This window comes from Muscardinus avellanarius (assembly GCF_963383645.1).
Source record: "Muscardinus avellanarius genome assembly, chromosome: 18".
Taxonomy (NCBI): Eukaryota; Metazoa; Chordata; class Mammalia; order Rodentia; family Gliridae; genus Muscardinus; species Muscardinus avellanarius.
In genome coordinates, this window is record NC_137804.1 from 8,590,780 (window position 1) to 8,617,351 (window position 26,572).

The window sequence follows — 26,572 nt, forward strand, 5'->3', positions numbered from 1 at the left end:
CCCTTTCCTCCAGGAATAATCTGTAAAGCTAATGTGGCTCTAAATGTGGTCAGTTTCTATGTAGTAAGCAAAGTGTAAATGACCTGGAAAGATGGAAAAAATTAGAAGCTGCCCAACTAGAAGTGGCCTAATGTCAAAAGCAAAGTTGTCACATAATCCTAGAAGGAACTGAGATCAGCTGGAAATGCCATTCTACCACTAAAGTAATGGATATAATTCTCTTCTGCCAGGTGATTAAAGAGAAAGGCAAACAATCAGATTTTTTTTTTTTTAATTTGGAAACAGGGTCTCCTAAGCCAGCGCGGCTGGCTTCAAACCTGCACCATCCTCCTGTCTCTGCCTCCTAAACGCAGGGATTACAAGTGTGCGCCACCACACCTGGCAAATAATCAGATTTGATGTTGGAATGATACCAAACAAGAATACTTAATTAGCATGTGGGAGAAAGAGAACTGTACTTAAAAAAATATACAAACATTAAGCCGGGCATGGTGGCACATGCCTGTAATCCCCGCGCTTGGGAGGCAGAGACAGGAGGATCGAAGCCAGCTGTGCTGGCTTAAGAGACCCTGTTTCCAAATAAAAATATAAAATAGGTCTGGGAGTGTAGCCCAGAGGTAGAAGGGCTTCCAGGAACCCCAGTACCACCAAAAAAAAAAAAAAATATATATATATATATATACACACATACACATGTAAGTAAACCGGGCATGGTGGCGCACACTTGTAATTCCATTACTTGGGAGTCTTAGACAGGAGGATTGCGCAGGTTCGAAGCCAGCCTCAGCTACTACTTAGTGAGGCCCTATGCAACTCAGTGAGACCCTATTTCAAAATAAAGAATAATAAAAAATAGGTGGCACATGCTTGTAATCCCAATACTTGAGACAGGCTATAGCTCTGAGGTAGAATGTCCCTAGGATCAAGTTTTAATACCACAAAAATAAGAAAAAATAAAGTAAAATAAAATAAAATATGGCTTGGAGCATATCTTGTAGGTAAAATGCCTGCGGATTCAATCCTGTTTGTCTGTCTGTCACACACACACAAGCAAAGAGTAAGGGATAGTTGAGAGAAAAGAGGAAGCACATGACTATAATCCATCCTTGGGAGTGTGAGAAAGAAAGGAAGATTGCAGATTCAAGACCAGCCCCAGAAACATAGTAAGACCCTGTTTCAAAATGAAAAATAAAAGCTGGGAGTGGTGGCTCATGCTTGTAATCCCAGCATTCGGGAGGCTGAGACCGTTGGATCGTGGTATGCGGATAGCCTCAGCTGACTTCCGGGAAGATGGCGACCGAGAAAAGCGGGGCTTAAGAGCCCCGCTAACAACAAATATCCATTACCACAAAATCAGCACCTTTCAAAGCCAGAAAACAACATCACCAGAGAAAAAAACAAAAAAAATCACCAGGCTCCAGAGAGAAAGCGGACTGAGAACAGAGCCACAGAGGAGATCCTCACGCCCGAGGACGCGGCAGACGCGGCAGCAGCGCCATACTGCCGGCGAATTCACGGGACGGCCACAGCAAGCCGAGGGGAGCCGCTGTGGAACAGCCAGGCGGGATTTCTCAGCGCAGAGGACATCTAAAGCTCCCAGTGTCTGAGCTCAGCACACGCTGCAGGGATTCAGAGTGGAAATCAAAACCAAGAAAAAAAAAAAACGCCAGCCCAACAACCGAGGGCGTAGCAGCGGCGCCATATTGCCACCGGCGGCAGCAGCACCGAATTCACTACAGCTACATCTGCGTACTCAAGAACAGTGAGTCAAATTGCGGGCCACAGCGGAGAAATCCCAGTACTGTACTCACTGGGACTTGACCCAGTGGGAGAGGGGCGGTGGCAGTGATATCACACCATAGGAGAACGTGCAACCTGGCACCCCCCACGGTCTAAAGCAGCCTCTATCGACTCTCTGGGTCGGAGACTCTGTGATACAACTCAGTAAAGGAGTAGTGGGGTCTGAGATACTACTGACTCGAGATCCAGAGCACCTTAAGTGAAGTCATAGTGACCCAAGGGAAGAACCCAGAGAAGGCACAAACTTCAAAAATCATGGGAAAGAGGAATAATACTGGAGCAATGAATGCTCACAACCCCACAACATCAGAACCCGATAAAACAGAAAATCAGAGATTTCTAGAAGATCAAATCAGGAAAATAACTGTAGAAATAATAGAGGTGCTTCGAAAAGAACTCAGAGAGAGCCAAAAACAGATAAAGGATGCAATTAATGAAGTAAAGGCCTCAATTCAAAGCACAAACAACCGATTAGAACACATGGAGAACAGAATCTCGCTCTTAGAAGATGATCATTCCAAAAATGAACGCATAGTTTCTAATCTAGGAAAAAATATCCGACAGCAGGAATCTGATATTGAAGAAATATGGGCCCATTTTAAGAGAGCTAACCTAAGAATGATTGGAATAGAGGAGGGAAAAGAAAGTGAAACTAAAGGGATCAACAATCTCTTCAAGGAAGTAATAGCAGAAAATTTTCCAGACATAGAGCAAGAGGTCGATACGCAGGTCCAGGAAACTTATAGAACTCCCTTTAGACAGGATCGGAGAAGAGGATCCCCACGCCACATAATTGTCAAAATGACCAATGTGGAAGCCAAGCAGAGAATCTTAAAGGCAGCAAAAGCAAAGGGCCAAGTGACATTCAGAGGCAAACCAATTAGAATCACTCCAGACTTCCCAAACCAAGTTATGAGAGCCAGAAGGGCTTGGAGTAACATATTCCCAATTTTGAAAGAAAACAACTTCCAGCCAAAAATTTCCTACCCAGCAAAACTTTCTATCAAATTAGATGGAGAAATAAGAAGCTTCCATGACAAACAGAAACTGAAGGAATTTATGTCTTCAAAACCAGCACTAGAGAAAATACTCAAAGAGATTAACTACAAAGAAGAAATAGGTAACACACATCAGAACTAGAGAAACAAGATTTTCCATCCAACAGACAACTAAGATTGGTTATCTGTGGAGATTCATTATTTATGTTAGTCTGTTACCTATCTCTAAAGGGTATTGTTTGCCTTTATTGTTGTTAATTTTTAGGATTTCTAGTTGGAATATTAATATACCTTCAGATATAGCATTTGGAAATATTTTATCCCATTCTATTAGTAACTGTTAACTCTGTTTACATTGTCTTTGGATATACAATATGTTTTTTATTTTTTAGGGAGTTTGTATACTCTTCTGTTGCCTGTGCCATTGAAATCATAACCAAGAAATCACTGCCAATTTCAATGTTGTGAGGTTTTATGACCCAGATTTTCTCCTAAAAGTTTATAGTCTTAAGATTTATATTTAGGTCTTTTATCTATTTTGAGTTAATATTTGTATATGGTATTAGGTAAGGGTCCAATTTTATTCTTTTCCATGTAATTATTATGTTTCAACAATATTTAGTTAAAAGATTATTATTTCTACCACCAAATGTTCGTGGAAACCTTGTCAAAAATAACGACAATATAGGGAAGAATTTAGGTCTAGGCTTTTATTTAACTCCAATGGTTTATATATCTGCCTTTAGAATAGTACTACACTGTTTCAATTATTGTAGCTTTATATGGTTTGAAATCAGAAAATATATATCTTCTAGCTTTGTTCTTTTTCACGATCGATGTGGGTACCTAGAGTCCATATTCCATATTAGGATAGATTTTTTTTCTGAAAAATAAATATATAAATATATGATAGTTTCACCTAAAAAATAGAAAAAAATAGATTCTCTGGTAAGAAAGAAAGCAAAAAGAAATATTGAAATGTTATCTTTAAGTCATCAAAAGCTTGGTATCAGACAAATGAAACTGTTATGTGAGATTATCATTTTTAATTTTGGATAAATTGCTATAATACTAGATGTCAACTACTAAGCCAAGCATAGGAGGGGGGGATAGGGAGAGAACGGGGTGGGGATTGGGTGGGGGCTGACTGGGCAATGTGTGCATGTATGTCTACAAAAGTATGTATCCCACTATGATGTATGAATACAGTGCACCAATTAAAAATAAATATGAAAAAAAAAAAAAAAAAAAAAAAAGTAAAAAGGAAAACGGATAGCCTCAGCTACTTAAGTGAAGACCTTTGCAATTTATTGAGACCCTCCGCAACTTAATAAGACCCTGTTTCAAAATAAAGAATAAAAGCCGGGCGTGGTGGCGCACACCTGTAATCCCCGCGCTTGGGAGGTTGAGACAGGAGGATCGCACAGGTTCGAAGCCAGTCTCAGCTACTTAGTTAGGCTCTCAGCAACTTAGTGAGACCCTGTTTCTAACAAAATATATAATAGGTCTGGGAGTATAGCTCGGAGGTAGAAAGCCTCTGGGTTCCACCCCCAGTGCCACCAAAAAAATAAAGAAAGAAAGAATAAAAAAAAATAGAAAAAAAAAAAAAACAACAAGAAGAAGAAGGTGTAGCTTGGAGGTCAAATGCCCATGGGTTCCATCCCCAGACCCACACACAAAAAAAGCCAAGCGTTGTGGTGCAAGCTTGTATTGTAATACCAACATTTGGGAGGCTTATAAAGATTCTAGTTAACCGGGCGTGGTGGAGCATGCTTGTAATCCCAGCATTGGGGAGGCTGAGACTGGAGGATCGCGGTTTGCGGATAGCCTCATCTACTACTTAGTGATGCCCTCTGCAACTTAGTGAGACCCTGTTTCAAAATAAAAAATAAAAAAACAGGGCAGGAGATGTAGCTCAGAAGTCGAATGCTCCTGGGTTCTAACCCCAGACCTGCAAAAAAAAAAGATTCTAGTTCGCAGCCTTAGCTACTAAGTGCAACTCAGAGAGACCTTTCAAAATAAAGAATAAAGGGTTGGGCGCAGTGGCACATGCTTGTAATCCCCGTGTGCTTGGGAGGCTGAGACAGGTGGATTGCGCAGGTTCGAAGCCAGCCTCTGCTGGTTTAAAAGACCCTGTTTCCAAATAAAATATAAAATAGGTCTGGGAGTGTAGCCCGGAGGTAGGAGGCAACTGAGTTCCATCCCCAGTACCACCAGAAAAAAAAAAAAAAAAGCCGGGCATGATGGCTCATGCTTGTAATCCCAGCATTCTGGAATAACAAATAGGGCAGGGGGTGTAGCTTGGAGGTTGAATGCCCCTGGGTTCCATCCTAACACTCTCACACACGAAAAAAAAAGCCGGGTGTGGTGGCACACGTTTGTGATCCCAGCATTTGGGAGGCTGAGACAGGAGGATCCTGGTTCGTGGACATTCTCAGCTACTTAGTGAGGCCCTCTGCAACTCAGTGAGACCCTGTTTCAAAATAAAGAATCAAAGATAGGACTGGGGGTATAGCTCCGGGGTAGATTGCCTCTGGGTTCCATCCTCAGTACTGAAGAAAAAAAAAGAATAAAAAATAGGGCTGGACGTAGCTCAGAGGCAGAATGCTATTGAGTTCCATCCTAGTACCCTCCCCCAAAAAAAAGAAAGAAAGAAAGAAAGAAAGAAAGAAAGAAAGAAAGAAAGAGAAAAGAAAAGAAAAAATAAATAAAAAGCCAGGGGTGGTGGTGCATGCTTGTAATGCTAGTGCTTGGGGTCCAAGAGACAAGAGGATCACAGGTTCAAGGACAGCCTCAGCAATATAATGAGACTTTTAGCAATCTGTTAAAAATAAAAATAAAAAAAGGGCTGGATTCAGCTTCAAGGTAGAATGTTCCTGGGTTCAATCTCTAGTACCACAAAACAAACAAGAACAAAAGTAGATAAAATATTCCTTCTAAGGCAGGAAAAAGTAAAAAGATTAAAAGCTTCAGAGTGTTATGGTTTCGTCAATAGCTCCTTAAACTGATTTTTAAATCAACGTGTCCCCTAGCCTTTTCCCAATTCCATCACCTTCCGCCCATCTTCTTTGGGCAACAACTTACCTTTGGCTTCACGTCTCTCGCAGGCAAGACGGAAGGCCTGGCAGTGGCAGCAGCTGGGCGTTTGGGTGGGGCAGCTGGTACTAAGCCTGAAGGAAGGCTCATGGGTTTTTTATTCAATCCACCAGAGTTGGTGGACACTGGCTGCTTAGGGAGAGAAGTGGGCTGTATTTTGGCTTTCGATGCTGAAGTCTTTGCAGGCTGAGTGGTGGTGAAAGGCTTTGATTGTTGGTTTTTTTATTTTTGTTTTTTAAAGATTAACATCAAACACAGACAAAAATAAAAACAAAAAAGTATAAATCACACAATTCAAAGTAAAATTATAAGCAATGAAGATTGATGCAACTGAAAATTAGCATGACTTTCTTCTGAGCTTAGTAAAGGATAGAAGGATAGCAGAACAGAAATTTTAAAAAAAAGGGTATTTTCTATTTTTCTCTTCTTTTTGGTATTGGGGATTGAACAAAAGGCCTTATGCATGCTCAAAACACATTCTACCACTGAGCAACATCTCCCAGGCCTGGGGGAATTATTTCTTAAACACAGTGCCAAAAATTTCATCAGTTTTTTAGTACCTGAAAATTTAAATTCAGAAATAGCTTAACAGGCTGGGCGTGGTGGCACATGCTTGTAATCCCAGTACTTTGGAGGCTGAGACTGGAGGATCCAGGTGCGTGGCCAGCCTCAGCTGCTTAGTGAGGCCCTCCGAAAATCCCTGTTTCAAAATAAAGAATAAAAAATAGGGCTGGAAGCCAGGCGTGGTGGCGAATGCTTGTAATTCCAGCATTTGGCAGGCTGAGACAAGAGGATTGCTATTCGAGGACAGACTCAGCTACTTGGTGAGGCCTTCTGCAACTTAGACCTTGTTTCAAAACAAAGAATTAAAAAATAGGGCCGGAGTATAGCTCAGAAGTAGAATGCCCCTGGGTTCCATCCCCAGTATGGCAAAAAAAAGGGGGAGGCTAGGGATGTAGCTCAGAGGTACAATGCCCCTGGGGTTCAAACCCCAGTATTGCAAAATGAGTAAGTAAATAAATAAATGAATGAATGAATGAATAAATAAATAAATGTAGAAATACCTTAATAGCTTTTTATATAAGTGGGCATGGCAGTATATGCCTATAATCTGAGTATGTGGTAAACTGGGGAGACCATCTCAGGTTCAAGACCAGCCTCAGTAACTAGGCAAAGCTCTCAGTAACTTAGCAAAAGATTGTTACGAAAAAAAAAAATACTAACTAATTAAATAAGAAAAGGCCAGGCAGCTGGGCATGGTGGCACATGCTTGTAATCCCAGTATTTGGGAGGCTGAGACCAGAGGATCAAGGTTAGTGTACAGCCTTAACTACTTAATGAGGCCCTTTGCAACTCAGTGAGACCCTGTTTCAAAATAAATAATAAGAAATAGGGCTGGGGGTATAGCTTGGAGGTAAATGCCCCTCAGTTCCATCCCCACTACCGCAAAATCAAAACAAAACAAAAGGTCAGACATAGTGGCACATGCCTTAATTCACCAGTACTTGAGAGGCTGAGTCAGGAGGACCACAGATTCAAAACAAGCCTTAGCAAGACCTTGTTTCAAAATAAAAAGTAAAGCTAAGCTAGGCATGATGGCAAACACCTATAATCTTAATACTTGAAAGGCTAAGACAAGAGGATCTCAGGTTTGATGCCAGCCTCAGCAACTTAGCAAGATCTTGTTTCAAAATAATGACATAGATGCCAGGTGTGGTGGTGCACGCTTACAATTCCAGCATCTGGGAGGCTGAGACCGGAGGATCGTGGTTTGCTGACAACCTCAGCTACTTAGTGAGGCCCTCAACTCAGTGAGACCCTGTCTCAAATTAAAGAATAAAAATTACGCCGGGCGTGGTGGCGCACACTTGTAATCCCCACGCTTGGGAGGCTGAGACAGGAGGATCGCACGGGTTCAAAGCCAGCCTCAGCTACTTAGTGAGGCTCTCAGCAACTTAGTGAGATCCTGTTTCCAAATAAAATATAGAAAAGGTCTGGGAGTATAGCCCAGAGGTAGAAAGCCTCTGGGTTCCACCCCCAGTACCCCCCCCCAAAAAAAAAAAAAGAATAAAAAGTAGTATAGCTTGGAGGTCGAATGCCCCTTGGTCCCATGGCCAGCCATATATATAGGGCTGGGGTGTACCTCAGAGTTGGAATGGCTCTGGGTTGAACCTTTAGAAATAATAATAATAATTATTATTATTATTATTATTATTATTATTATTATAATTTTAAAAAAAACAACTAGAATCAAAGGCCAGGCATGGTGGCACACACCTGTAATCCCAGTACTTGTGAGGCTGAGACAGGAGGAGCACAGGTTCTCTGCCAGCCTCAGTTATTTAGTGAGGAACTTGGCAACTTAGTGATACCTTGTTTCAAAATAAAGAATAAAACATACAGCTGGGATGTAGAATGCCCCTGGGTTCAATCCCCAGAACCATAAACAAATAAACAAATAATAAAAAAAATAAAAAGAGCTGGTGGAGTAGCTCAAAGGTAGAATGTTCCTGGGTTCCTTTCCCAGTACCAAACACATTCACACACACATTAAAAAAAAGGGTGGAGATGGGTATGGGGGTGCACATTTGTAATCCCAGCATTTGGAAGGCTGAGACTGGAGAATCATAGTTCGTGGACATAGCCGGGCGTGGTGGCGCATGCTTTGTAATCCCTGCGCTTGGGAGGCAGAGACAGGAGGATCGCGCTGGCTTAAGAGACCCTGTTTCCAAACAAAAAAGTATAAAAATAGGTCTGGGAGTGTAGCCTGGAGGTAGAAGAAGAGTTTCCAGGAACCCCAGCACCACCAAAAAAAAAAAAAAAAAAAGGAGAGAAAAAAAAAACAGGTGTGGTAGCACATGCTTGTAATCCCAGTACTTGGAAGGCTGAGATAGGAGGATCACAGGTTCAAGGACAATTTCAGCAAATAATGTGACTCTCATCAATCTAGTGAGACCATTTTTCAAAAAAAAAAAAATAAGCCAAGTATGGTCACTGATGCTTGTAATCTCAGTACTTGAGAGGCTGAGACAGGATGATCCCAGGTTCAAAGCCAGCCTCTTGGCAACTTAGCAGTGCCCTCCACAATTTAGTGAGACCCTGTTTCCAAATAAGAAATAAAATTGTGTTGGGGGTATAACTTGGAGGTAGAATGCCACCGTGTTCATTCCTCAGTAGCAAAAGTAAATAATAAGTAAATAAACAAATAATGAGTCTGGAGGAGTAGTGCAGTCAGAATGCCTCTAGATTCAAACGCAAGTGACAAAAAAAATTTCTCAAAAAAGAGGAAGGATAAATAGCTTTATATCATTAACTGCTTTTTTTTTTTTTTTTTTTTTCGGGTTTGGAGATGGAACCCAGAGGCATTCAACCTCCGAGCTACACCCTCTGCCCAATTTTTTTATTCTTTATTTTGAAACAGGGCCTCACTGAGTTGCAGAGGGCCTCACTCAGTAGCTGGGGCTGTCCGCAAACCGCAGGCTCTTGTTTTTTTAAGGCCTTTTCGGAGCTGGGGACTGACCAGGGCTTCTCATCTCACACACGTGCTCAGCCTCTGAGCTGCATTCTTTGTTCCTTTTTTATGGTATTAGGGATTGGATCCAGGGGCCTCTACACTACACCCCCAGCCTTTCTTTTTTTTTTTTTTTTTTTTTGCAGTACTGGAAATGGAACCCAGGCTCATTCGACCTCAGAGCTACACCCCTCCCCTATTTTTTCTTTGTTTTGAAAACTCACTGAGTAGAAGCTTGCCCCACCACACCCGGCTTCATTAACTGCATTTGATAGTTACAACAAAGATAATAGCAGTACAGGATTGAACCTTTTTGTTGTTGTTTCTGGGGGTCGAAACCAAGAGCATTCTACCTCTGAGCTACAGCTACACTCTCAGACCTTTTTCATTCTTTATTTTGAAACAAGACCCCACTAAGTAGCTGAGGCTGGCTGCGAACCTGTGATCTTCCTGTCTCAGCCTCCCAAGTACTGAGATTATAAACCTATGCCACTATGCAAGGCTAAGTAAGCCATTATTACCCATATCTTTTTTTGTTGTTTAGTTTTTGAGGTGCGGTCTCATCAGCTTCTGGAGTAGCTGGAACAGGTATGCTGGTGAATGCACCTTTTCACCTGTGACTGATGGGGCGACATTATTATGCCCTAAGTGTGTCATTTGAATTTTGCAATAAATGAGCATCTAAAACTACGATCTACCTTAAAAGTTTATATTCTTTTTTCATGATACAGACTTCAGAATATTCTACAATTGTTCTTTTTGTTGTTTTAAGGAAAGTAGAAACAATCTCTAAAGAACATTTTTACTGCTATTAGAATATGGTAAAATGCAGAAAATTTAAAGCTTGGGTTAAGCCATAAAATGGGAGTATAAGACATTTTCTCAGTATATCCAAACTTGAGGAAGTGTTCATAACAGTTTAGAGTAAAGAAACTGTATTCACGATTCAAGTGCTAATAGCAGAAGGTACTGTTTTTTAAAAGTACAATAGAAGATACATACCCATGATTCTGACACTTACCTTTGTTTTCTTCTCTGGGCTTGGTGGGAGCTCCTTGTTTGGTGGGGTGGTGATGTCATTTCCAGTCACACTCACAGCAGCCTTTCCCTCTTCTGGCCTGGTTATTCCTAGGGATTGGGGGTAAGTGGGAATTATTCTAAGCTAATATTTTTACAAACATTTAAAAATTTAAGGCTTAGCAGAGACAATCCGCTAACTAGCATTTCATTTTGAAAAATGTCCACAGGACTCTGTTGCTGCAATGTAGTCAAGAGACCCCACTTCTCATTGTGATGAAGGACAATTTTAGGAAGCAGAAATTCAGGGAGCCTCCCTCTGTGTAGCCGCAGTCTAAAAGTGGGATTTGTACAAAGTATCTATGGAAGGAAATGGTCTCCCTTCCCTGGAGACCAGCAAAGAGGTTCTGTTACCCAGCCACTATCTTAGAGGACAAAAACCTCTTCTACCAGAATATATCTTTTGGAATAGAGGTTGCTAAGAGATGGGGTAGGAGCCAGAAGATCATTCAATGTCCCCCCTTACTTCCTTTCCCTGTAAAGAACCACTTTAGAGAGGATGTGAGATTAACCTGCTCTAGTTCCAGCAGTGACCCAGATTTTCAACAAGGCAGAGGAGAACCACGGAACCAGAACCAGGGCCAGAAATAGTATACTGCCTAAGGCAGTAAAACCTCCTCCCTGTGGAGGGGTTAATCTAGATTTTATTATGGCAATGACTGATAGCATTAAACTACCACAAAATTTATAACTTTGGTATGGGGAAGGCCTTTCAAACTGACACAAAAGGTAGAACTAGAAAAAAAGTGTGACTACAGAAAAAAAAGTCAATAAAACAAAAGTAAATGCCAAATAGAGGAAAAAAAGAACTTCATATCAAAGACACAGGGATTATTATATAAATACTCCTACAAATAAGTAGATCTCACAAAAGCTAACAACCCATGGGGGGAGGAATGATCAAAAGGATATGAATAAGCATCACTTTTGTATAAAAGCATTATTCTAAAATATGAAATTAAAAATTGCAAATTGGAGGAGGTGGGAGCGTGTGAAGACATTAAATATTTTCTATTACTTTTTTTTGACAGACATATTATATATTTTGGTGGTACTGGGGCTCCTAGAAGCCCTTCTACCTCTGGGCTACACTCCCGGACCTATTTTATATTTTTATTTGGAAACAGGGTCTCTTAAGCCAGCGCGGCTGGCTTCAAACCTGTGGGATCCTCCTGTCTCCACCTCCCAAGTGCTGGGATTACAAGCATGTGCCACCACGCCCGGCATATTTTATTTAGAAACAGGGTCTCGGCTAAGTTCCCGAGAGCCTCACTAAGCTGCTGAGGTTGGCTTAGAACCTGTATGATCCTCCTACGCAGCCTCCCAAGTACTGGGATTACAAGTGTGCGCCACCATGCCCGGCATTAAATAATTTTTAAGCAATGAATTAGTTTCATACTCTTAAAAAAAAAAAAAGAAAATGAACAAGCTGGGTATGGTGACATATGCCTACTTGAAAGGCTGAGACAGGAGGATCACAAGCTAGAGCCTAACCCTGGCAACTTTGCAAGAGCCTCAACAATTTAGCAGAACCCTATTCAAAATAAAAAATAAAAACGAAGGGGTAGAGCTCAGAGATACACTGTGCCTCGGTTTAATCCCAAAAATATATGTATATATATAAAGAAGAATATGAACAGGCCTAGAACTGCCTAGGCTTCCTTGAACTTAGGATCATCCTGCCTCAGCCTCCAAGATGCTAAGATATTCAACTCAAGAGGCATTCTATCTCCCAAGGTACACTCCCAGCCCTATTTTTTTTTTTTTTAATTTACAGGGTCTTGCTAAATTACTGAGGCTGGCTGTGAACCTTTGCTCTTCCTTGTCTCAGCTTCCCAAGTACTGGGATCACCGAAGAGTGTCACCATACCCAACCTCTTTAAGCAGTTTTCTATAAATAGACTTCAAAAGGATGTTTTAGTTCTTTAATTTCAGAAATAATTCTCTGATGAAAAACTTTGTATATTTTGCCATTAAAAAATAGGGCTGGGGGTGTAGCACAGAGGTAGAATGCCCTTGGGTTTAATCCCTGGTACCACAGAAGAAGAAAGAAAGAAAAATAAAGCCTGGTATGGTGGCTTGTAATCCTCACACTTGGGAGGCTGAGACAGGAGGATCGGGTAGGTTCAAAGTCAGCCTCAGCTACTAGTGAGGCTCTCAGCAACTTAGTGAGACCCTGTTTCCAAACAAAATATTAAATAGGTCTGGGAGTGTGGCCTGGAGGTAGAAAGCGCCTGGGTTCCATCCCCAATAGCACCAAAATAAATAAATAAATAAATAAATAAAAAATTAAAAATCACCTGCAGTTAGCCAGATGTGGTTGCACATTTCTGTAATTCCAGTACTTGAAGGATTTATTAACAGTACATTTTCTCATCTTGTTCCTACTTGTTATTTCAAAATTTAAGACTTCTGACAAAATGTTAAAAATGTTTTAAGCCGGGCATGGTAGCGCACACTTGTAATCCCAGCATTTGGGAGGCTGAGACCACAGGATCTCAGTTCGCAGACAGCCTCAGCTACTTAGTGAGGCCCTCCACAACTTAGTGAGACCCTGTTTCAAAATAAAGAATAAGGTGGGCATGGTGGTGGCGCACACTTGTAATCCCCGGGGTTGGGAGGCGGAGACAGGAGAATCACGTAGGTTCAAAGAGACCCTGTTTCTAAATAAAAATATAAAAATAGGTCTGGGAGTGTAGCTTGGAGGTAGTACCACCAAAAATATATATATATAAAAAAATAGGGCTGGGGGTGTAGCTCGGAGGTCAAATGCCCCTAGGTTCCATCCCCAGACCCGCAAAAAAAAAAAAAAAAGTTTGTTTTAATTTGATACTAGAAATAAAATGAAGGGGCATTCTTCTTTTTGTGCTACATTCCCATTTCCCATTCCTTTTTTTTTTTTTTTTTTGCAGTACTGGGAATGGAACTTAGGGACATTCTACCTCCAAGTTGAACCCCCAGCCCTATTTTTTATTCTTTATTTTGAAACAGGGTCTAAGATGAAAAGGGCCTAAGTAATAGCTGAGGCTAAACGCGAACCGTGATCCCCATGTCTCAGCCTCCCAAAAGCCACCTGGCCTGGCTTATTTTTTATTCTTTATTTTGAAACAGGGTCTCACTCACTTGTGAGGAACCTCACTGTGTGCCAGTATTGAAAAACTGCTTATTATTAATTTCCAAAAATGTAAAATATAGTCAGGGCCTGGGTGCTATGCGGGCACTCATGCAGGGAGGGGGCTGCATCTATTACAATGCTGAGTTCCTCTGTGTCTTTGCCCTTTGTTCTAATGATTAACCTATAGTAAAAGCCTCAGAGTCAGTTGAAGCCTTTAGTCCTAAAACTATATATATATATACATATATATATATATATATATATGTATATATATATATATATATATATATTATTTGGAAACAGGGTCTCACTAAGTTGTTGGAAGCCTCACTGAGTAGTTGAGGCTGGCTTCAAACCCATGCGATCCTCCTGTCTCAGCCTCCCAAGCACGGGGATTACAAGCGTGTGCCACCACGCCTGGCTATGATTCTCCTTTCTCAGCCTCCAAAATACTAGGATTATAGATGTGTGCCACTATGTCCATCTCTAGCTAGATATTTTTTCATCATTCCTTTTTTTAAATTTTTGTCTATGATACTAGGAATTGAACTCAAAAGCATTCAACCTTCAAGCTACAGCCCCAACGTGATTTTATTTCTTACTTGGAAATGGTCTAAGTTAATTCAAGTTTCAATACTTGCTGAGGCTATCCCGGAATCTGCGATCTTCCTGTCTCAGCCCCAAGTACAGGGATTACAGGTATCTGCCACCATGTCTGGCTTAGATATTTATTTATTTATTTTTTTGGTGGTACTAGGGATGGAAGCCAGGGGCTTTCTACCTCCGGGCTATACTCCCAGACCATTTTTATATTTTATTTGGAAACAGGGTCTCACTAAGTTGCTGAAAACCTCACTAAGTAGCTGAGGCTGGCTTCAAATCTGCGAGATCCTCCTGTCTCGGCCTCCCAAGAGCGGGGATTACCAGTGTGCGCCACCACGCCCGGCTGGCTTAGATATTTTTAAAGAATAAGCCTTTGGAGCTGAAGATGTTACTCAGTGGTACAGCACTTGCCTCTACCACATATCAAGGTTCTGGTTTTGATCCCCAGTGCCTCCCCAACAATGTGTTAAAAAAATTTTTTTTAAACATTCTTTTAGTTTATTGATTTTCTTGCTTATGATTTTGTTGATTTGTTTGCTTTGGGTTTATTTATTTATTTATTTTTTGGGGGTCTAGGCGTGGAACCCAGGGGCATTTGACCTCCGAGCTACACCTCCTGCCCTATTTATAATTCTTTATTTTGAAACCGGGTCTCACTGAGTTGCAGAGGGCCTCACTAGGTAGCTGAGGCTGTCCGCAAACCACAATCCTTCGGTCTCAGCCTCCCGAATGCTGGGATTACAAGCGTGCGCCACCACGCCGGGCTGGGTTTATTTTTTTCTTCCTCCAATTAATTTTCTTTCTTTGGTACTGGAGATTGAACCCTGGGGCATTGTATCTCCAAACTCTATCCCTCTCCCTATCCTTTTTTTTTTTTTTTGGTGGTACTGGGGTTCCTGGAAGCCCTTCTACCTCCGGGCTACACTCCCAGACCTATTTTTACATTTTTATTTGGAAACAGGGTCTCCTAAGCCAGGGCACGTGGCTGGCTTCGAACCTGCACGATGCTACTGTCTCTGCCTCCCAAGTGCGGGGATTACAAGCATGCACCACCACGCCCGGCTCCCTACCTTTTTTTATGTGTGTAGCACTAGGGATTGAATCCAGGGGCATTCTGCCTCTGAGCTACAGACCCAGTCCTATTTTTTTAGTCTTTATTTTGAAACACGGTTTCACTAAATTGCATAGGACCTCACTTGCAGCTGAGGCTGTCCAAAAATGTACAATCCACCTTTCTAAGCTTCCCAAGTACTGGAATTACAAGTGTGCACCATCATACCTGGCTTCTAGCTATATTTTAAACCTTAGATCCTCTTGCCTCATCCTCCCAAGTACAAGGATTAACTGGCATGTGTCACCACATCCAGCCTTTTTCTAGTTTCTGGTGGTACTGAGAATAAAATACAAGGGCATTCTAGTCTCACTAACTTGAAAAGGGCTCAGAGGCTGGCCACAGACCTGTGAGCCTCCTGTTTAAGCCTCCAAAGTACTGGGATTGCAAGCATGCAACCATCAACTCCAACAGAAAGCTTATTTTATGAACCAAGAACCATCTGATAGTTAAGGACTGAACATGGGTGTTTTTTTCCAGACCTTTCCTTCCCCTCTGCTCTCATTTTGAGAAAAGGTCTTAATAAATTGCTGAGGTTGGCCTGTAATTTGTGATCTCTGAGCCTCAGTCTCCCTAGTGACTGGAATTAAAGGGATACATCACTAGATCAAGCTCCAAGATCCATCTTGGTGAATGTTTTATGCATATTCTGATGTTGCTGGGTGGGAGGTGTGTGTGTGTGTGTGTGTGTGTGTGTGTGTGTGTGTGTGTGAGAGAGAGTGTGTTAGGTACTAGAGATTGACATCTGCGCTATACCCTGAACCCTATTTTATTTTTTGGTTTTGAAACAGATTCTCATTAAGTTGTAGAGGGCCTCAGTTGTTGAGGCTGGCCCTGAATCTATGATCCTCCTGTCTCAGGTTCATAAGTACTGAAATTACAAAACATGCACCACCTTGAGCGGACATTTTAAAATGTCAATTAGAAGCCAGGCATGGTGGTGCATGCTAAAAATCACAGCATTCTGGAGGCTGAGGCCTGAGGATTGGGGTTTGCAGACAGCCTCAGCTACTTAGTGAGGCCCTCTGAATCTTAGTGAGACCCTGTTTCAAAATAAGGACTACAAAATATGTCAGGGGGTGTAGCTTGGAGGTCAAATGTCCCTGGGTTCCACCCCCAACACCCCCCACAAAAATGTCAATTAGCTGGGCATGGTGGCACAGGTTTATAATCCCAGCATTGGGGAGACTGAGACAGGAGGATAGCGGTTCACAGACAGCCTCAGCTACTTAGTGAAGACCTTTGTAACTCAGTGAGACCCTGTTTCAAAATAAAGAATAAAAAAACAGGTATAGCTTGGAGATAAAAAGCCCCTGGGTTCCATCCCCAGTAACACACACACACACACACACACACACACACACACACACACACACACACACACACTCAATTAGATCTTGTTGTTTGATGGCACTGTTAAATTCTTGTGAATCTTTACTAATACTAGTTTCATCAATTTCTTATATCAATTTGTATTTCCTTTATCTTTCTTTTTCTTGCGGTACTGGTGATGGAACCCAGAGGGACATTCTACCTCTGAGCTACACCCCCAGCCCTATTTATTCTTTATTTTTGAAACAGGGTCTTACTGAATTGCAAAGGGCCTCACCAAGTACTTAAGGCTGTCCGTGAACCTCAATTCTATTGCCTCAGCCTCCCAAAAGCTGGGATTATAAGCATGTGCCACCACGCCCAGGTAGCCTATTTCCTGTATCTTGAATTTCTGATTTTAGTGCATTTGCTGAATTTAACCTTTACTCTTTGTGTGCTGGGGGGATAATGGGGAATGAACCCAGGGGCATTCTACCTCTGAGCTATACCCTAAGCCCTTTTTTATTCTTTTTACTTTGAAACAAGAGTGTCAGAGGGCCTTACTAAGTTACTCAGGCAGGCGGTGAACCTGTAATCCTCCTGACTTAGCCTCCCAAGTACTAGGATACAAGTATGGGCCACCACAACTGGCTGTGTCTGACATTTACTTTTTTTTTTTTTTTTTGGCAGCACTGGGTATGAAATACAGGGGCATTCTACCCCTGAGCTATATCCTCAGCCATATATATATATGTGTGTGTGTGTATATATATATATATATATATATATTTTTTTTTTTTTTTTTTTTTGGGGTGGTACTGAGGTTCCTGGAAGCCCTTCTACCTCCAGGCTACACTCCCAGACCTAATTTTACATTTTTATTTGGAAACAGGGTCTCCTAAGCCAGAGCGCACGGCTGGCTTCGAACTTGCGCGATCCTCCTGTCTCTGCCTCCCAAGCGCGGGGATTATAAGCATGCGCCACCATGCCCGGCCAGCCCTATATTTTTAATTCTTTATTTTGAAACGGTCACACTGAGTTGCCAAGGGCCTCATTAAGTAGCTGAGGCTGGCTGTGAACCTGGATCTTGTCTCAGCCTCCCGAATGCTGGGATTACAAGCTTGTGCCACCACGCCTGGCTTGAGACTGTTTTAAAATAAAAATAAGGTGCTGGGCATAGTGGTGCAGGCTTGTAAACCATGCTTGGGAGGCGGAGACAGGAGGATCAAGCAGGTTCGAAGCCAGCCACGCTGGCTTAAGAGACCCTGTTTCCAAAAATAAAAAAAATAGGTCTGGGAGTGTAGCCCGGACATAGAAGAGCTTCCAGTAACCCCAGTACCCCAGTACCACACACAGACAAAAAGAAAATTATTTTGCCAAGTTTGGTAGTTTTCAGCCATTATTACTTTAAATAGTTGTTCAGACTTGCACTCTTTCTTCTCTTCTGGGACTCTGATGACACAAAGGTTAAATCTTTGTTACGGTCCCACAGGCCTCTGGGGAACATGTTGTTCTTCCTTCTCTATTATTCAGATTGAATAAATTCTTTTTTTTTTTTTTTTTTTTTTTTTTGCAGGTCTGGGGATGGAACCCAGGGGCATTTGACCTCCGAGCTATACCCCCTGCCCTATTTTTTTTGAAACCGGTCTCACCGAGTTGCAGAGGGCCTCACTAAGTAGCTGAGGCTGTCTGCGAACTGTGATCCTCGGGTCTCAGCCTCCCAAATGCTGGGATTACAAGCGTGCGCCATCACGCCCAGCTAAGACTGAATAAATTCTATTAACCTATCCTCAAGTTCAGTAATTATTTTTTATTTCTTTCTTGTAGCACTGGAGATGAATCTGGAGCTTTATCCATGGTAGGCAACAGCTCTACAATTGAGTTGTACTCTAACATTAGTTCAGTGATTCTATCTTGTCTTTTCCAACTTACTGTTAAGCATTTTGATTATTGATTTTTGTTTACAATTAATATTTTTTTATCCAGGTGTGGTGGTGCACACTTGTAATCTCAGCATTCGGGAGGCTGAGACTGGAGGATCGCAATTTGTGGGCAGCCTCAGCTACTTAGCGAGGCCCTTTGCAACTCAGTGAGACCCTGTTTCAAAAATAAAAAAAGACAGCTGGGTGTGGTGGCGCATGCTTGTAAAACTAGCGCTTGGGAGGCTGAGACAGGAGCATCACACAGGTTCGAAGCCAACCTTGCTGGCTTAAGGGACCCTGTTTCCAAAAAAAATGTAAAAAATAGGTGTCTGGGAATGTAGCCCTGAGACAGATGGGTTTCCAAAAGCCCCAGTACTACCAAAAAAACAAAAATAAAATGAAAAAATAGAGAAAAAAAAAAAAAGACTAAAAATTTTTTTTTTTTTTTTTTTTTTTTAAGGATGGAACCTAGAGGATACCTAATCTTTTTTTTGCTACCAGAGGAAAGATGTTGGAGGAAACCTACCAAGGTCTCCCACCAATAAATAAAGCCTGCAAGACTGCAGTCCTCTATGCACCACTGGTGGTATTACTTGGTAAGGAGGGGACAGGGAATGGGCTTCCCTAAAATTGCTGCCAGAGTAGGTGAGTCAGTATTGTCACTCCTGCTGGGTGAGGCATACACCTGAGCCATGGGTAGAAACAAGCATGGGTAAGGCTGTAGGGTTCAACATTAGGTCAGGCACGTATGTGTGTTTGTGGGGTAGGTACCGGGGATTAAACCCTGGGGCTTTCTACTTTCAAGCCATACGCTGAGGCCTTCTTGTTCCTGTTATTGAAACAGTCTCACTAAATTGCTGAGCCTGGTTTTGAACCTGTACCTCTTGTCTCAGCCTCTCAAAGCCTGGGATTACAGGTGAATACCACACCTGGAAACCACTGGCTCTTGGCTGGGCTTCCCTTTTTCAGCATTTAGCACAAGAGAGAAGGTTTTTGTTTATTCTTGCTTTCCCCTTCCTCTCTTCCCTTTCTTCCTTTTTTTTCTAGTCTATGTTTGTTGATAATGTCAGGTTGCAGGCCTCTCAGGTGCCCAGAAATATAGAGCAGATAAGAACAAATAAATAAAACAAACCTAGAGTTGTGTGTTGTGTGTGTCTGTAATCCCTGGAACTCAAGAGGCTGAGAAAGGAGGAGGACTGGGAGTTCAAGGCTGGCCTGCACAATATAGCGAGACCCAACATTAAAAGCAAAACAAACCAAAAGCCAACCCCAACACTGGGCAAGTTTGCAAATGCTTTGGTTTTATAGCCACTGAAGGAAGATCTTACAGATGTGTGACTCACTGCCATTGACTTGAGATCAGTAAACAACATGAATATTTAACAGTCTGACTGCCATGATACAGAAAAGCAGCCATACAAATACATGTCTTCTGCTATGCAGAAATGCCGGCTCCCTCCCAGTGGCACTCTCCCCGAGTCATCCTCCTCACTGGAACAGGTGCGCCTCCCAAACTTATCTTGGGCTACTTTTTTGGTGTCGTGGGCAGTTATCACAGTTCAACATGAAACGCATACACATTTCTACCATTATTTCTTCCTGTATATGTACAGATGGCTCTGGAATATTGGCTCAACCAACACTACTCTGCAGAGAACACTCTAGGTGAATGGAGTGAAGGGGTTTAAATGGCTAAAACTGGTTAAAAGGCTATGGTATACAGGTAGCTGGACCACGCTGGGCCAGTAAGATATGTTCACTTGCCTAGGCCCTGATAAGCACTAAGACATAGAAAGTGCACCCCGCAATATTGGATCTCTAAGATAAAAGAGTAGCACAAGCCTGGCCTCAGAGCCCAAAAGATAGCAACCTAGTGCTTTTCTGTGTCCTGCACAGAACAGCTTCACAAAGGAAGCAAAAACAGTTTACAGAGGGGAAAAGAATGGAGCACATATTCAGGGAGAAGTAGAAATACCAAGAGAGACACAATAGCTATTACCTGGCGACTGAGATGCTTTTATATCTTGTAAGTATTTTTATAGATTTCAGTTGCTCTGAGTGTGCTTCTGTACTTTGCACTCTATTAATCCTGAGGGAGTGTTCCATAACATCTAACCATTGCTCTTTTCTTAATAGGGGCTGTCCAGGCTTCTTTGCCTCTACGAGTTCCTCTGGCTCCTCAAAAAAACGACCCATGATTCCCAACTCTCTCACTACCTCAGCCCGTAACTAGACCCTAAATTGGTTGAAAATAAGGGCAATTTGTAGTGCCTGGACAATGACTGGCAAATGACAGGCATGCTGAATGAAAAAATCTAATTTTTTTTTTATGGGACTGGGATGGAACCCAGGGGTATTCTACTTCTGAGCCACACACCCAGCCCGATTTTTTTATTCTTTATTTTGAAACAGGGTCTCACTGAATTGCAAAGGGCCTAAGTAGTAGCTGAAGCTTTCCTTTAATAGCAATCCTCCTGTCTCAACCTCCCAAATGTTGAGATTACAAGCGTGCATCACCATGCACAGATGTTTATACAGTTTTTATATACATTGTGTTTAGGAGAGTCAGCATTCAAAACATTTATCAGGGAATTTGGCAGTGATTTGGAGTTTTTGTTTCTCTCAGCATGAACCTGGCGGGGGGGCTTGCACCTTCTACCTCCAGGTTATACCCCCAGATCTTTTTTATTTGGAAACAGGGTCTTGCTAGGTTGCTGAGAGCCTAAGTTGCTGAGGCTGGCTTTGGAACTTGCAAACCTCTTGTCTCTGCCTAAGCACTGGGATTACAAGCATATGCCACCACTCCTGATAGAAGCATGCATTTCTGCTAGTATGAACTGACATGATTCTACTCTGAAACAAACAGATGTCTTCACTCATTACCATGTAAAGAGTACACGGCATTCAAGCAAGAGCCTGAGGATCAACAGAAAAATGACAGAATTCTGACCATGAGGAGCTTACAGTTCTGTCACAGTTGGAAACACAGAACAGCATAAGGTACCTGAATTCTTATGATCCTCCAGTCATTAGAAGGCACAGAGGACATGCAAAGCTTCTCTGGCTATCTTCGTTAAAAAGAAACAAATCTGCCAGGCGTGGTGGCGCACGCTTGTAATCCCCGCACTTGGGAAGCTGAGACAGGAGGATCGCACAGATTCGAAGCCAGCCTCAGCTGGTTTAAGAGACCCTGTTTCCAAATAAAATATAAAATAGGTCTGGGAGTATAGCCCGGAGGTAGAAGGCCCCTGGGTTCCATCCCCAGTACCACCAAAAAAAAAGAAAAAAAAAAAAAAAAAAAAAAGAGCAACAAATCTGACCAACTTCAAGGGTCTTATTCCACTTAGCACTCCCCCCAAAAAATAATCTTTTTTACTTTCAAAGAAAAAAAAACAGCAAAACATTTCATAAAAATGTATTGAAAGGAATTAAGAAAACAGATCCCAATAAAAGAAATTTTTTCCCTAACAAAACACATGTTTCAAATCTCCATTAACATGCCTGTGAGCCACAGCCCTTTGTGCTCAATCTGGAGGAAAAAAGCTTTTTTAGATCACTAATAATAAGAGCTATAGGATGGGGGCAGGGAAGAGGGAAAAAAGGGCCAAGAGAGAGAGACAGAAAGTAGCTAAAAACCCACCCTGAGCTTTGTTAGGCTGCGCCTCTCCTCTCTGTTCCCTTTCTTTTCTTTTTCTCCATAGATCCTTCCAAAACACATACAGAAAGAAAAAAAACTAGCAGTAAGCTGGGTCGAACATGAAGAACAGGAAAAGAATGTTGAATAGCCAGCTCTAAGGCTTTTTCAGCTTGGATAAAAGTAAAATGTTCTCAAAAGCAAAATGGAAAACAGACCCAGGCTGTGCAATGTAATGAGAGGAAATTAGTGCTGATAAACTCATTGATGACTTATACAATGTGATAGGTTTTTCAAGCAAGAAAATCAATCAGTTATAATTGGATAGCTTAGTACTCAGGAGAGGTCGGGGATGGGATGGATACAATGACAGGAGGTCAAGGGGGATCAATATTTTATGCCCACCATCCCTAATCCTATCTGTGTCAATCCTGTTAACTCATATCCTCAATCCATAGTCTCCATCATGCCAGCATTCACTTTGTTCTTTTTCGCCTCACTTCAATGCAAGCTTTTGAAACAAGAGAATAAAGCTTTCCCTACAGTTTCTTCCAGCAGTAACAAGCTGCCTAGTACCCCTACTGATGACCTATCACTTCGGTTCCTTTTTCGCTGTCTGTTCATCCCCAATGGAAGCAAAATTTAGAAACATACCATCACGTGGGGTCTCTTCACACAGCAACGATGGTGTGCTCTGGGTTGCAATGACCTCAATTTCTTTCTTCCCTGCCAGAGCCGTCTGTCCTAGCTGTTTCTCACTTCCCTGGCAGGTCAGGGAGCAAAAATCAACTCTTATTTCACTAGTATCTTCCTGTCCCTTTTCCTTGTTGTTCCCCTCAGGAATCTGCTCCAGCTTCTCAGAATAGTGGCTGCTGCTGTTGAAGTGGGTCAATTCTTTCTTCTCAGCCACTGGTTCCTCACAGATGAAAGGAGGTATCTCTTTAGTAGACAGAATGGGCAGTTCCCCAGGACTCAATGTGCAGCTAGCTGTCTGTTCCTCAGCCACTGTCATAGAGCGCCTTATGGCAGAAGTTCCCAGCTTCCTGGGTGCTGGACTAAGGGTGGAATGCAGCAGGCCTGAAGGAAGTTCTTCTGTGACAGAAAGTTCAGGGTACTTATCCGTGAGGTTGACAGCTGGGGGAACTGAGAGGTGCGAACATTCAGACAAAGCCCGGTGCATTGCCTTTTTCTGCTGAAGGGTGTGGTCTAGCATATCCCCCTCCTTGATAGAATTCAATTTCTCAAACTCCTTATCCTGATCCCTGATTGGGGAGCCAGCATTCAAATATTCCTGGGTGAATTCCACCATAGTAATTGGTGGAATGGCAGTGAGTGAATGTTCAATAGTGGGGGCTTGGTGGGCAACGGCTATCTCTAGTGGGGACTCACATTTAAGATGCCCAGAATTAGAATTCACCACCCCAATTTTTAAGCAGTCAGAGGTGAGGCCATTCTCCTCCTTTCCTGGAGTTGCTTCCTTGGAGCTCTGACCCATTCGATGAAAGCTGGGGTTCCAAACACTGTTTTTCTGCTCCTTCCCATACTGGGTAGGGATGCCAGCAGCCCTAGGAAAATCCAGTTCTGACTGGCTGTTGATCTCTAGCCCATTCTTCCCTACCACCTTCCCCTGAACAGTAGTGGCTTTGTTTTTGTCTGGTCCCTCTTTGAGTCCCAGATGGAACTCGGCTGTCTTCTGATGTACGGAGTTGCCCTCAGAGGAATGACAGGTTTCCGAAATCACATACCTGGTCTCGAGGTGACTCAAGGTTGCTTGATATTCCTTGTCCTGCACTTCAATGCTGAGCTCTTTGTCTAGCTTCCCCTCAAAAAAGCAGAGCTTATTTTGCTCCAGGAAGCTGGCATTCTTCACAAGCCCGTCTTTCAGCTGCCCATCCATGCTGACATTCATCCCGATTTCATTCAGTTTCCCCTCTGTCCTCTGCCACTCAAATCCAGCTTGACCGATTTCTTTTGGGAAATCCATCTGGCACTCTGCAGGCTTGCCCTTACAGAGCTGACTGTAAGCAGCGGCGAGAGATGCTGGCTGTTTGTCTGAGAGCGACATCATCTCTTCCACTGCTCTCCCCCTCTCCCTCCTGAGCTATAACACCACCCACGATGCGTGACATCACAGCAAGTCCCCAGCATTCACGAGAAAAACCATCTTTCTCCCATCCCCCTTCTTAAGCAGCTCGGTGCTAAGTATATTTACCAGGTGTGAAAGGAAGGATGAATGAATAAAAGAAAAAGGCAGGAACTTGCTGGGTTTTGTACAACTAAATGCTACTGTCAATATAATTTCCCATTAACTAGCACTGTTTACAACTGCAATTTAAAATATGGTATGGTGCCATTTCAGGCACTGAGGATAGTAATTATTTTGGCTTTCACTGATAATAGATGTGTACCTACACATCTACTATCCAATACTATGCCTACCCTTCTACCTTCACCCACTAAAAACATTGCTTAAAAATTAGTGTTTCTTAAAAATTAGCAACACTCATTTGTTAATCTCCAGCTATAACCTCTGAAGAATAAAGACTCGGGGAAATTGTTGAATTTTTCACTTAAAAAAGAAAAACCTTAATGAAATATTAAAATTGCAGGCATTCATTTCTCAGAGAAAAAGTGGGTTTGCTGTCATAGCAACTTATCAAACTCACTTAAAAGCTGACTTGTCTGGGTCCCGAAAGCTGCACGGGAACTCTGCTTATAGCTCTGCACTTTGGGAGAGCTTAATAAACGGTCCTTGTAAACACATCCATAATAGGATTAGGGACACACAGTCCAATTATACAATACTTGTGTGAGCCATGGGTGGTTGTACATGCCGGAATCCCAGTACCTGGGAGGCTGAGATAGAAGATTGTAGGTTCAAAACCAGTCTTGGGAATTTGGCACCTACCTCAGCAGTCTAGCAAGACCCTTCTTTAAATAAAAAATAAAAAGAGCTGGAAGTTTAGCTTGAAGGTAGAATGCTCCTAATTTCAATCCCCAGGACCATAGTATAAACAGACTTGTGTGAGTGGACACTTGTCCAATAATTAAACATACACCCTTTGTTCATTTACTCCTGCTTCCCTTGGCTCATTACATGAGCTAGCTCACTACTTCCAGCACCACACCCTGCTCTTTCCAGCCTGCTGATCTCTTAGGGACCATATGAAGGCACTGAGGACAGCTGTCTTCCTCTGACCTCTGGAACTCAGAGACTCAGCCCACTGTCCCCCATTTAATGCAGCATGGTCCTTTGCTGCCTTGTGCTTTGAGCTCACAAATTATACATTCAGAATTGAATAATCCAGAAACAAAATTCCTGAAAAAAAAATGGTATTGTAAGAATAGGACATATTTAAGCCGGGTGTGGTGGCGCACACTTTTAATCCCAGCATTTGGGAGGCTGAGACAGGAGGATCACGGTTTGCGGACAGCCTCAGCTACTTAGTGAGGCCCTCTGCAACTCAGTGAGACCCAGTTTCAAAATAAAGAATAAAAAATAGGGCAGGGGGTGTAGCTCGGAGGTGGAATGCCCCTGAGTTCCATCCCCAGACACGCAAAAAAAAAAAAAAAAAAAAAAAAAAAAAAAGGACATTTTCTTTTTATTTTTTTGTAGTAATGGGATGGGCCCTAAGAGCATTACACCGCTGAGCCACACTCCCAGTCCTATTTTTTTTTTTCTTTATTTTGAAACATGGTCAGAGTTGCGAAGAACCTCAACCTCACTAAGTACCTGAGGCTGGCTGTGAATCTGCAATCCTCTTGTCTCAGCCTCCCAAGTGCTGGGATTACAAGTGTGAGTCATCACATCTGGCAGAACAGGCCATATTCTATTTTGAACAAAGTGGATTTTTGTTGTCTAGCCTATAAGTCATTTTCTTGTACGAACACAGGATCTTGTAAAAATGTATTTATATATATATGAATATGTATATTTATGTGTATATATATATATATATATATATATATATATATTCCTTTTCCTTTTTCTTTTTTTTTGGTGGCACCAGGGATGAAACCTAGGGGTATTTTACCCACAAGCTACAACCCCAGCCCTATTTTTTAGCCTTTATTTTGAAACAGGATCTAAGTTGCAGAGGGCCTCACTAAGTAGCTGAGGTAGCTGAGGCTAGCCATGAATCTGTGTTATTCCTTTCTCAGCCTCCCAAATACTGGGAATCCAAGTGTGTACCACCACTCACTGAGAGGATCTTGTAAATTATTTAATCAAGAATCCAAGGGCCCTCTTTGTTTTTTATTTTTGTGGTACTGGGGATTGAACCCAGGGGAATTCTACCTCCGAGCTACACCCCTAGTCCTATTTTTTATTCTTTATTTTGAAACAAGATCTCACTAAGTTGTGGAGGGCCTCACTAAGATCCAACTAAAACTAA

The 26,572-nt window shown here is 42.2% G+C and overlaps 2 protein-coding genes across 2 annotated transcripts in view; both read right to left on the reverse strand.

The window, feature by feature from the left end:
• Nucleotides 1–26,572, reverse strand: part of MAP4 (microtubule associated protein 4) — a gene marked incomplete at both ends in the record, with an annotated part of 109,038 nt that overhangs the window by 26,848 nt on the left and 55,618 nt on the right. Inside the window, 2 exon segments of the mRNA XM_080715343.1 lie at nt 5,883–6,098; nt 10,427–10,533. Of these exon segments, the coding sequence (XP_080571469.1) occupies nt 5,883–6,098; nt 10,427–10,533 (323 nt within the window).
• On the reverse strand, nt 22,771–24,243 carry LOC308276889 (uncharacterized protein; the record flags this gene model as incomplete). The annotated part of the gene is made up of 1 exon (XM_080715848.1): nt 22,771–24,243. One exon carries the CDS (start codon nt 24,241–24,243, stop codon nt 22,771–22,773), a length of 1,473 nt encoding a protein of 490 aa, XP_080571974.1.